Source organism: Scomber japonicus, chromosome 2, assembly GCF_027409825.1.
Source record: "Scomber japonicus isolate fScoJap1 chromosome 2, fScoJap1.pri, whole genome shotgun sequence".
Lineage (NCBI taxonomy): Eukaryota > Metazoa > Chordata > Actinopteri > Scombriformes > Scombridae > Scomber > Scomber japonicus.
Window position 1 is genome coordinate 19,053,013 of NC_070579.1, and position 11,983 is coordinate 19,064,995.

An 11,983-nucleotide genomic window follows, 5' to 3' on the forward strand; every position below is an offset into this window, starting at 1 on the left:
TATCCCTCAGGTGTGTAACAGACTGGCTCACAGTCCTCTTATCTTTGATAATGATAGAGTCTTCACTCCCCCTTGGTCTCATTTAAAGAACAGCTGATGGGGTGGTCAAGCCTATGGCAAATGGAAAATAGTTCATACATATTTTATCGTGTGTGTGTGTGTGTGTGTCTGTGTGTGTGTCTGTATCTGTGTGCGCATTGACTTACCACACAGAACAGTTAAGTTACTTAATGTTTATTTTATTTTTATTGCATTTATTCATATTAATATTGTTTAGTTCTAATTGATCAGAATTTGTATGTTATCAGGGTCTCAATAATAATAAATGTTGAAAATATATAGCATTGATATATATTATAGCATATATATTTATATTATTATATTATACAAATTCACTTGTATTCATTTTACAAAGTCATGATTTTATACCAAGAAACAAAAGACATGATTCTTTCATGAGTGTTTTCATGTTAGAATAATCTTGTATTGGTTACCACTGGAACTCAGCACTTGAAGGACAGAATTATAGCATAATTGGAACAGAGGTTTAAAATGGTAGCAGACAGTGAATCATCAAAAGTAATGAAGATTTGACATATCTAATATTGCTTGCACAGACAATGAAAGTCTAATTAGTATAACTTGTATGAAACATTTGATCTTCTCAAATGACAAACGCAGGATAATTTCCATCGACACATCAGCTAATTATTAAGATCATATTTTATATTGCTCTGTTCGACCATTAGGCTAATCTTGCTGATAACAGATCTCAAAGGTCAGTTTCAATTGTCTCTCTGAAGATAGTGGATTATTATCAAGACAGTCACACCTACCAAAAGATTAAAAAGGCTGAAATTGCCTGTCATGTTTTAAAGTTATTATAACTGCTTGCATTTTTTAAAAAGCCAGACAATTAATATGGCTATTATATGTTATTTATAATTGATATGCACTGAAATAGTAGCTACATGTATGCATTAAATAGCTCTAAAAAAAACCATAGACTATAAGAAAAAAACCTAGCTTTTAAAAATAAGTTGCTAAAATGTTTATACAATGTAAAACATTCAATAAAAGAGAGGAGATATGTATCTGAATCATAGACAGTATATAAGAAATCTGAACGTCATACATTCTTGACTACATGTAACACGGCCAGTAGAAGTGAATTCTGCTCTTTGCTCTGTGCACTTGCTCTGTGCATTTCCTGCTCGGCAGCCAATAGCAGTGATCAGATGAGGGTCACATGACGGCTCCAACTCTGCTGCTGCACAGTGTGTCTGACCTGACCAGAGGGTGAGTTTCAAGAGTGAGTTTTTCAAAGCTGCAATTAGTCTTTCCTGCCTGTAAATAACATTTCTCATATTTCCCTATGAAAGTTGCCACAGGCTGCTTACGATGAACAGCAACCTCAGCAGCCTTTGTACGCGCTGTAGTAACCATGATAATAGTCAGACACGTGTAATGCAGAGTGCCGTTAAATATGCTAATAGCTAAAAGTATCATTCAGAATAGTTTTGATATGCACAGACTTGTTTAGATGCAGATGTATGCGCAGGAGAAATTCTATTGACATTAAAACAATTCCGGTCGTGATTACTACAGTCAAGCTACGCCAAAAATACGTCTGCTCCTGTATTATGAACTATACGGTAATTGCGCTGGCAACAGTCGTAAAACCTATGCGGCAACAACTTTTCAGATTAATCTTTACCCACCTGCAATTTTTCTAACCTCCGCAGCCATTTAACTTCTGTTAATAAATGATGTATTATTGAAAGTCAAAGCCACTTTATTGTCAATTCTAACTACATGGACAGCACAGGACATTGAAATTATGTTTCTCTCTGACCCTGGTGAACTAGACAACAATGAAACAACAACAATAGTGCAACTAAAATGGAAAAAATGTGTTATTGCAGACATGCTAGCTGGCATTCATATCTGCACCATAAAGTCTTGGTCCTTACTAAAAGCCTAAAATATCAAATAGATACTGCCAAACTGGCATGCAACTCAGTTATGAATCATCACTTGGCCCAATGTGCACATATGGGCATTACCTGGCTCACACATGATTTGGCTCACAACGTTCAGGGCTTTGATACACCAAGCCAATCTCAAAAACCTAACCCAACACAGAAAAACAGTTATATTACCTCCCATCTCCTGTTAATCAATCACTTCAACTTATTGTAAACTATATCGCCAACAGCTAGCTGACCTCCAACATCTGCATGTGTTGGCACCTGCATGAGAGGCGATAATAAAGTCTAATGTAATCTGTATTTGTACCTCAAGGAACAATCCAGCGAGGCGAAGAAAACAAAACTGTAGACGAGATTACAGTATTTCCATAGTTTCAATACAAAATGATGAATTTGTCTAATTAACAAGGGTATTGTAATTTAGTCTCAATCATGTTGAAGGAGAAAAGGAAAAGCAGAGGTAAAGAGTACTAAATGGGTGAGAACACTAACTTGGTTTAATAGGCACTTGTTTCTCACTGTGTTCCTGCAGTGCTGATTCAACATGCTGAAACAACCACTGATAAAAGCTGACAAGAGCCAACTGTGCCAAACACAAAGATAATTCAGGCAATGGTCTGCAACACAGAGCTCAAAGGCACCCTGTGGTCACCTGCTGGCTTCATGTCAGAAACTTCCAATGAAAATGAAATAGTCATTGCTTCACCTTAGCTGCGCACATAAGTAGATCTGTAGTTTGGGTTGGCCTGTGATGGTAATAGATACATATAATATATGATGTTGTTTACTCTGACACCTATTTTTGTTGTATGTGAGAAAATAAGGGAAGTATAGTTTTAAACAGTATTTTCCAACTGCCCATTTCAGACTAAAGTAAGAGTGCTCTCCATCTTAAGAGAGGCTGTTTTTTTGTGAACCAGGAAATGTGGAATTTTTCAATTAATTTGATCCTTATAGGTTTATTAACATTGCTGAATATTAAAGAATATTTTATTATTACAGTGAGGAGTCTGACCTTGAAGATGAAAGGAAAAATACTTAAGCTGCATGTCATTGTAAATGATATTGTAATTTAAAAAATGACTTTGTGACTTGAAACTGTTAATTATGGAGAGCTGCCTCATAAATTCAGATTCACAAGATCTGATACTACTTCATGTAATCTGTGTGAAGATTTTCACTTCAGACTTTCCTTTGAAGCTGTTTCCTATTGTACTGTAAAACCATCTTGCAAATTCTGAGGCATCTCAGAGATCATTGTTGAGAAATAGCCTGTCAATCATTACATCATGGCTGAACAGAAAATGCCACAAAGATTAAGTTAAAGCGACAATTTGTGAAACTATTTTCCTTTAGTTTCTTCAAACAACCGCTGTCACCGCTGGAAATGTAAACTCCATCAACTCCTGTGTGTCAAATGAAGATAATGTTAAGTTTAATGGGAAAGCTTCCATTAACTAGGTACCACTGGTAACATTTAGCCACTGCTGGCTTGTTTAGACGCGTACTCAGAAAACGTATATTCAATCTTTTCCAGTTCTTTACATCACAATGCGTTTATTTTCTCACCAGCATCCATATTTCTTAGTGTCTGTCACTTCCAATACGTTTTCAACAAAAAGTTAAAACAAGCACAGCCATACTTTGTTGTTCGGGCACAGTGAAGAACTGTCTTCTTTCCCATCAGCAACACCTGCAATTACTGACGTGAACTTACATAACCTGTCAGCCAGGCTGGTCTTTGCTCAACACCCTCCAGCACCCAGAGTAATATCACACCTAAACACAAATCAAACACATGGCTCCTACAATCTGATTTTTAATCAATAATGGTTTGGAAACATTATAAGTAATTGCAGATTGTAGGAGCCATGTGTTTGATTTGTGTTTAGGTGTGATATTACTCTCAAATAAACCTTCATAAACACCTTCCTAATAGCACCTTCCTCAGCAGGACATTTTAATTTTTTAAGAGAGAGAGGCTTCATCATGAAAATTAACCTATGATTATTATTTAGTGCTCTATTTTTGTTTTTGTATTTCTTTTTCAGCAGCAGCAATTAACGGTGCACCATGGGCCGCCTGGATGGGAAAGTGATTGTGTTGTCTGCTGCTGCGCAGGGGATTGGACGTGCTGCTGCAATAGTAATGAGCTTTAATAAGACTTTCTACTACTATACTAAATTGCTGGGGGAAATTGATTATTTTATACCATGTTGTATGCAAACTCAAAGTTGTGTATATTTAGAGTCTCCTTACATAGTTCAACCAGTTTTTGCAAATTTTAATGATGCTGCACTGCAACAGTAATGGTGATTCAAAACCCAAACTATGATGTACCATGAGATTCAGGTTTAGAGTGAATAATTTCTTACCATGTCAATGAAACATTGATTAGAATTTGTCTTGGTGTGCGCTCATTGTAGACAAAAACAATACGAATACAGATATATCTCAGCACAGCATAGACATATCAAAAATACTCTTGCACAATAAAAAACCATCAGCATAAACAGAGTAAATAAAACAGTCTGGTGCAATAAGAAAGCTGTTAGGGGACACAGTTAAATAAAGTTTATGGCCTTCACTGCCTCAGGATGTGCTATTACAAAAACAAGTAATTCTGCTCTTAGTACTACGCAACCTTTTTCCCAAGGGGAGGGGAGGAGAACAATACATGCATTGAATGGATGAGAGGGGTCTCTGAATATTTCCGAACCCATTCTTAGCATGCTCATCAATGCCTGGCAAATCTTATTTAGCTCCTTCCTGTCATCTGCTGAGCAATTTCAATACCACACTGTAACAGAGAATGTGAGAATAATCCCTATCACAGCTCTGTAAAAATCACACATCCCTGCCTGTGATGCCATTTGTTGCATGTGCAATTCCTAGTTTTACCAAGCTATTATGATCAAAATATGATTGATACATATGTTGTGTATGTTTATCATCGTCCATTGCTCCTGTATACATGTATTGTAGTTGCAAGGTCCTCTGGTGATAGAGACAGGACAACACTAGAAAATGTCACGCACATCTATGTCCAGATTGAGTCATTGTCGGTTCCATTCCCCTCAAGTGTTTGACATGACGTGTTGTATTACAGGGATTTGTGTTTGTGTTGTGTCTTTTATATTGTGGAGAAATCTAGAAACACATATATTTACGCCATCGGAGATCATTCAGCTCGAATAACATAGTATCAAGGTTGCATAGTAGTGTGCCGGATCTATTGAGCATTTTCCATTTAGACTGTAAAGGTTAGCTATGTTATATGGTCTCCTATGTGGTTAATGATGCGGGTGACTGCATCTTTAACCACAGAGCGGCAATCGCTTGACCCAGAGGTAGAATGGATTTAAATTGATGGTTTTGAGGGATTAGGGATAGAAATTGGCAGTCTGTGTCTATAGACGCTTGATAATGAGATCTTGACATTAGCACTGTGGACTGCATAATTGCCCGAAGTCAGAGGAATTGAACATTTTTCATTCAACGTGCTGTTCAGACTCTACCCCTGACTCTCTCTCAAAGCCTCTTTTTTTCCTTAGTTATGTAAAGAAATAGCCTAATGTTTTGTAGAATCTAAAGCATATGTCATATGTTCATTGAGTTTTAAAGCATTATGTGCAGGCATTATGAAACTTCTTGGTCATGACTCAAGTATTTGAACTTTAGGCATTTGCGAAGGAAGGAGCTCAAGTCACAGCTACAGACATCAATGGAGAGAAACTGAAGGAGCTGGATGGCATTAAAGGTAGATATCACTTCTAAAGGTCTGACACTGCCATCTGCTGGTTAACCATTGTGAAACGGTTGGGATCCCGGTTAAAGGCTTCCTACTTCACTCAAATACCTTCACAACTTCATGTATCATAACTTCTGTAACTTGGCAGTAATACGTTTCAATAGTTTATCTTAACAACGGTACCTGTCTGTTTTTAGCAGAGATGGCCTATGAGTGTTCACCCCAATCATATCTTAACCTAAATATCATAAAACATAAAAACATACTGTAGACTACAACATTTTTTTTTTTTATTATATTTTTTACAATATTTACAATAACCCCTTTCTAACATGTTTGTTATCTGTTTTAAATTCAGCTGATTTCATAGCTTTGTAGTACACCTTTCATCATGGCAATTTTAAAATGTCAACAGGATGACTGGTTTTGTAAATACACATACATATACCTAATCAGTCTGTAAGTTGCCTTTTTTAGCCCTTGGCAGAACAGGTTTGAAATCTTTCAGCACTCTTAACATCTCATTTCAGGAAGCGCACAAGCAAAGCACTTTGCATATAACTGCCTCCTTACAATAGAGGTTTTTCTGGGTAGCTGCCTGAAGTGAATATGTGTGTATTTGTGTGTATGTGAAGCAGTGAGCATGATTTTTTCTATAGTATCTCACCTGCTTTAAACTGCTAAACAATCAAGACAATGTGTTTTTTGTTTATAAATGCTGCAATTGTCATCAAAATTTCTGAAGCTTTTTATTTTTTTGCTTTATCAACAGGTATCAAGACTAAGGTGGTGGATGTGACCAAGAAAGACCAAGTGGAAGCCCTGGCCAAGGAACATGACCACATCGATGTGCTGTTCAATGTAGCAGGGTACGTTCACCTTCTCCTATTGTGATGTTGTAATTCTGCAACAGTGGGCCTTACAGGGTTAATGTTATGCTGAATCTCCACAAGGAGTTATACTGATCCGCTCTGCTTAAATGATAATTAAGTATCAATTTTCTTATTGCCAACAAACCTATGAAAAGAACAAAACCAACCATGAACAGATCTTGTTAGCAAGTATTGTCTGTGAATGTAAAGGTGAATACTTTCCTCTGTACTATAGATCCATTGTTGCGAATCAATAAGATACACCACTGAACAGGATGTTCCTATGGTAACATTAAACTAGGTTGCAACAAGTGCACTTTTTATTCCTGTTTGACTGATATTTGCTGAAAACTAGAGTACCCAACTGTTTTTGAAAAATTGGTTATTTTATTTGAGAATGAAAGTTGATATTTGGTTCCAGTTTTTAAAGATTTACATGTTCAGTAGGAACTAATGAGTTTGGTGCTGAGTAGCCACAGACAAGCAGGAGGAGGTCTTATAACACATTGGACCAGATGCAAGAAACACTCATACGCACAGATTTGTTCTTAAGGGAGCACTCACACTAGGGCCAATTGTTCCGTACCATGCTGAAGCATGAATGCCCTCCCCTCGTCCCCCATTGGCCCCACTCATATTACCTCAAACCCAAGTGTACTCAAATACGGTTGCCTCCGACACATACGTTGCGCAAAAACATATAGACAGTTTACTCTCATAAACATGCACAGAACGAATTTTGTTAGTTTATAGGCAAGGCAAGGCAAGGCAGTTTTATTTATATAGCGCATTTCATACACAATGGCAACTCAATGTGCTTTACATAAAACAGAAACATTAAAACATACAATTAACCCCCCACCCCCACCCCCACCCCCATAATAAAAACAAAGTACAGAAAAATAGAAAGAGAGAAATAAAATGCTAGAATTGAGCATTAAATATAAGATTGCAGCATAAAATTAGCTTTAAAATCATTAAAAGGACATAGAGTGCAAATGAAAGATTAAAATGTAAAGTGCTTTAAAAGAGCTCAATCATAAGCACAGGAGAAGTGACGTGTTTTTAACCTGGATTTAAAAGTGTTCACAGTTGGGGCTGATTTCAGTTCTGCTGGTAGTTTGTTCCAGTTGTGTGCAGCATAACAGCTAAAAGCTGCTTCACCATGTTTAGTTTGAACTCTGGGCTCAACTATCTGACCTGAGTCAGTAGATCTCAGAGCTCTACTATATAATGTATTATATAATATAATTATATAATGCAGATCTGTAAAATATTACTTTTATGAGGGTCACAGTCACAGACAATAAACTTAGTATTCCATAATTGTGGTAGCAGCGATGCAGCAGATGTAATGAAGTCCACACAGCACGCTGTATGCAAACTAATATTAAGCCTATAGCCTATTCATTATAATGTCCATGGACATAAATTGAGTTGTTTTGCCTTAATAATGATAAAATAATACACAAAAAATGGTCGGATTGGGAACTCATATATGCATAATGTCTCCTCGTTGCATTTAGTGTTGCTTGAAATTACCAGGGCTAAGCTAGTGTTGTCTTTTAAAAATCGTCGATTTCCCGGGATTCCTGGGAAAATTGGCTTTTTTCCCGAAGTTTAAAATGTCTTATTTTGGAGAAAAATATGAATACCTAGTGCGCATGTGTGACCAAGTGTACCATGCTCAAGCACACCTCTTCCAACCATCCCTACCTATATTCAAGGAAGGTACAGTTGCACTCACACTAGCCAAATAATCCGGATTTTAGGGGGCAAACGTGTTTGGGCGTGGTACGATTGCCTAGTATGAGTGTGCCCTAAATCATGTGTATGATTTACGAGGACTTGCCACATTCACCAATGACCCACTCTTGCTACAACTCTTAGGTACGGACAAAATTTACGAGTGGTGCAGACCTGTCGTACCAGTCACCAATTTATTATTCTCCAAAGGAATAAAACATGACTTGTAGCTGTCTAACTGAGCTGTTAACCAGATCTCCAGCTTTTTCTGCTGTCTTGTCCTGTGTTGTCATCCCAGGTGTTAGCAGGTCTGTGCTGACAGCAGTCCAGCAGCAGGTGTAACATAATCGGCTGTCACTAACATTTGCGATAGAAGACGCTGGCTCTGGTCTTCAGAGTCAGCTGGCTTGGATTTTCTTTCTTATTCATTTAATTAAAATATTGGTGATCGAGGTTATAGTTTGGCTCCCTGGCTGATGAGTGCCCTTGTGAGATGTTTTTTGGTGTCCACCAAGTGGGATTCATCATGTTTACACAGCTAATTTACGACTGTGATAGGAGTGTTTGGTGAATCCAACGTGGCACACTCATAAAGGTTTACCTCATCAAAAAAAACAAATTAAAGAAAAAAAAATATGAACACGTTCTTGTATCTGGCCCATTGTTGGTTCTTGTCTTTTCGTGGGATTTGTTGAGGAAAATAAAAATGTAGAATATCACCAGCCTTATTTTTAAACATACAGTTAATGCATAACAAATAAATCACAGTTCTACTTTGCCGCCAACATGCAACCTCCACATTAAGCTTGTTTATGCTTAACTACATTTCCAAAATCCCTATATGTTAAGGTTTAACCTCTCCTTGACCTTTTGCCAATCTCCTTAAGAAAGGTCTCTAAATTCCCACCTTTGAGGCTCAGTAAAATGTTGAGGGCAGCCAAGAAGTCTTTCAACTAACATTTATTTGACAGATGAGGTATATTAGTTGTGTCATGTACTGTTTACAGGTTTGTGCACCATGGCTCCATCTTGGACTGTGAGGAGGCTGACTGGGACTTCACAATGAATGTGAACGTGCGGAGCATGTACCTCATGTCCAAAGCCTTCCTTCCTAAGGTGCCCACTTTGCCAAATGCTTAACATGCTTTATCCCGTTACTAGGAGAATGAAATAGACACCGTTGTAAATTGAGTGACATATGCTTTCGTTTTGTTCTCATCCTTTGTCCTCTGGGATTAGGAGTATTACTCTGAGCCTGTGACATGATGGGCAGTGACTGCCCAATCACTAATCCAGCTTTGGCTGCAAACTAACCAAACTATCTCAAAGGAGAATTTTAACTTGGATCATAGCACATTTGTCAATTCTTTGTTACTTAAAAATAAAGATTGTTACATAATTTTAATCTTCATTATACCAATTTTAATCAGTTCATATGCCACATTCCTAATTTATTTTGTCATTGTAGATGTTGGCCAAAAAGTCAGGAAACATCATTAACATGGCATCTGTTGCATCAAGCATAAAAGGTAAAGGGTCTTTCACAGAACTCACTGCACATGCTTCTATAACAAATATTCTGCTCAATTAAAGGGACATTAAGTCGCTGAAGTATGACCATGTTCATTGTAATCCTCTTATCTCAGATAATTGCTTTGCGTGTGCCTGTGTGTGAGTAACATATGTTTTCTTGACACAGGTGTTGTGAACCGGTGTGTCTATAGTACCTCCAAGGCTGCAGTGATCGGACTCACCAAATCTATAGCTGCTGATTTCATTGAGAAAGGCATTCGCTGTAATTGTGTTTGTCCCGGTGAGTCGCAAACGGCCTCCAAAATGAACCACGTCATTGTGTCCTTTTTAATCTTACTCAAGTTTACAACCACTTTAATGTTTTTAGATTTAAATGATGTGTGGACATTGTGTATTTCAAAGAATTATAGTACAAGTCTTGAGTTTGTCCCTGCACACTTGTCTAAATAGCTTCTGTACAAATGAGTGATTTATTTTTTGCCCATTAGGCTGAAAGCCCAAACAGCCAAGTATAAAATTAACTTTTTTGTCCAACAGCCAAATGGCTAGTGAATGTTCAAATTTTACAAGCCATTACATTAATTACCATTGGTTTTTTTTGGGCTGGTGAGTGAAAATCTACCAGCTGCTTACATATTTTACCACTATTTGGCTGGTAAAATATGCGTGTCTGGTACTAATGTTGTGCCCTGTCCACCAGGAAGGGTTTTTCCACAAACAAAAAATCATCAAATTAGTCAAAGCCTATCTGCATTTCTGTCTTCAGTATATATTGAGTTGAAAGTCTGGCTTGCTCTTTAATATTTCCTCAGGGACTGTTGATACCCCATCACTGAGGGGTAGGATCCAAGCCCAACCAGACCCAGAACAGGTACTGTAGGCTTTGATTTGGTCCAAAATTTACTTAGTTTTTCATTTGACAGTAATCCCTACCTGAGTCATTAACAGCCTCATTTTGTCTTGGTTTCAACTAGAGGAAATCCTGATGATTGATTGTTGAAGATAAGGAATGCTACATCTATGACTCATCTTTCTTTGTGACTCCTCAGGCTTATAAGGACTTTATGGCAAGACAGAAAACTGGCAGAATGTGCACAGCTGAAGAGGTGGCGTACCTTTGTGTATACCTGGCCTCAGATGAGGTGAGTCATTAGAGATAACAGAAATGATATCTTGCATGTATGAGGTATATTGATAGCAGGGCTGGAAATGCCAAGGACACGAGAGTGATGTTTGTGTATTTGTTCTGTGACTTAAGATTCTTTAAAACTAACACATAGTGATTATTTATATTTTATATATTTATATGTATTATTATTCATAGGATTCTCAATTTTTTAGATTATATTTCATTAAATAGCCTTTAGGCCAACAATAAATATAGGATTCAGAATGTCCTTACCAGAACTCTATACTACAGTGTAGAGGCTTTAAAACTAATTTAAAATCATTGTGGGGTATAAAGTATTATTTTACCAAATAATGATACATTATGAATTGAGAACAATAAAAGAAATCAATGTATTTCATTTTGTTGTGTTTTTTGGTGTCTGGCTGAATTTTTTTATATTTTATCTTTTAATATTAAGACCAGAATGTTAGGATTAAAGATATACATACAAATTTGTGTTAATTTGTTATCAGTGAAATCATTTCCAGTTGTCTGACATGTGTCTTGCCTCCTCTGCAGTCAGCATATGTGACCGGGACCGAGCAAATCATCGATGGAGGCTGGAGACTGTGAAGAATATGTGGCATATGTGGATGCAGTTGTGTCCTTTTTTCTTCTTTTTTGATGCAAATGAATCTAAATCAATTTTGCATATTATGTTACAAAGATTATTTAAGATTTTCAAACTTCAATCTGTGCTGCTAATGTGCATATGTGGTGCCAAAACAAATTGACTGTCACAGCTACATTGTGTGAATTTCAGTGTGATTAATATGAAATATGATTAAACATCCATCTGTGTCTTCACCATTATCAGTGGGTCTTCAGTTAATACTATTGGGTGACTTCTCCATTCAACCTAACCCCCCATACACACACACACACACCTGTTTGTCTACTGTTAATCCGCCTCATTCCC

At 37.1% G+C, this 11,983-nt stretch overlaps 1 protein-coding gene across 2 annotated transcripts; it reads left to right on the forward strand.

Annotated features, from left to right (window-relative positions):
• The first annotated feature begins 1,264 nt into the window (after window positions 1–1,264).
• bdh2 (3-hydroxybutyrate dehydrogenase, type 2) lies at window positions 1,265–11,871 on the forward strand. Of its 2 annotated transcripts, none has more exons than XM_053331237.1 (10): window positions 1,265–1,299; window positions 4,043–4,136; window positions 5,673–5,751; window positions 6,515–6,611; window positions 9,368–9,476; window positions 9,829–9,889; window positions 10,060–10,173; window positions 10,706–10,764; window positions 10,943–11,035; window positions 11,584–11,871. In XM_053331237.1, exons 2-10 carry the CDS (start codon window positions 4,065–4,067, stop codon window positions 11,635–11,637), a joined length of 738 nt encoding a protein of 245 aa, XP_053187212.1. In that variant the 5' UTR covers window positions 1,265–1,299; window positions 4,043–4,064; the 3' UTR covers window positions 11,638–11,871. The 2 variants fall into 2 exon arrangements, with proteins under 2 accessions (XP_053187212.1, XP_053187220.1); XM_053331245.1 differs by having other exon boundaries at window positions 1,284–1,312.
• The last annotated feature ends 112 nt before the right edge of the window (window positions 11,872–11,983 follow it).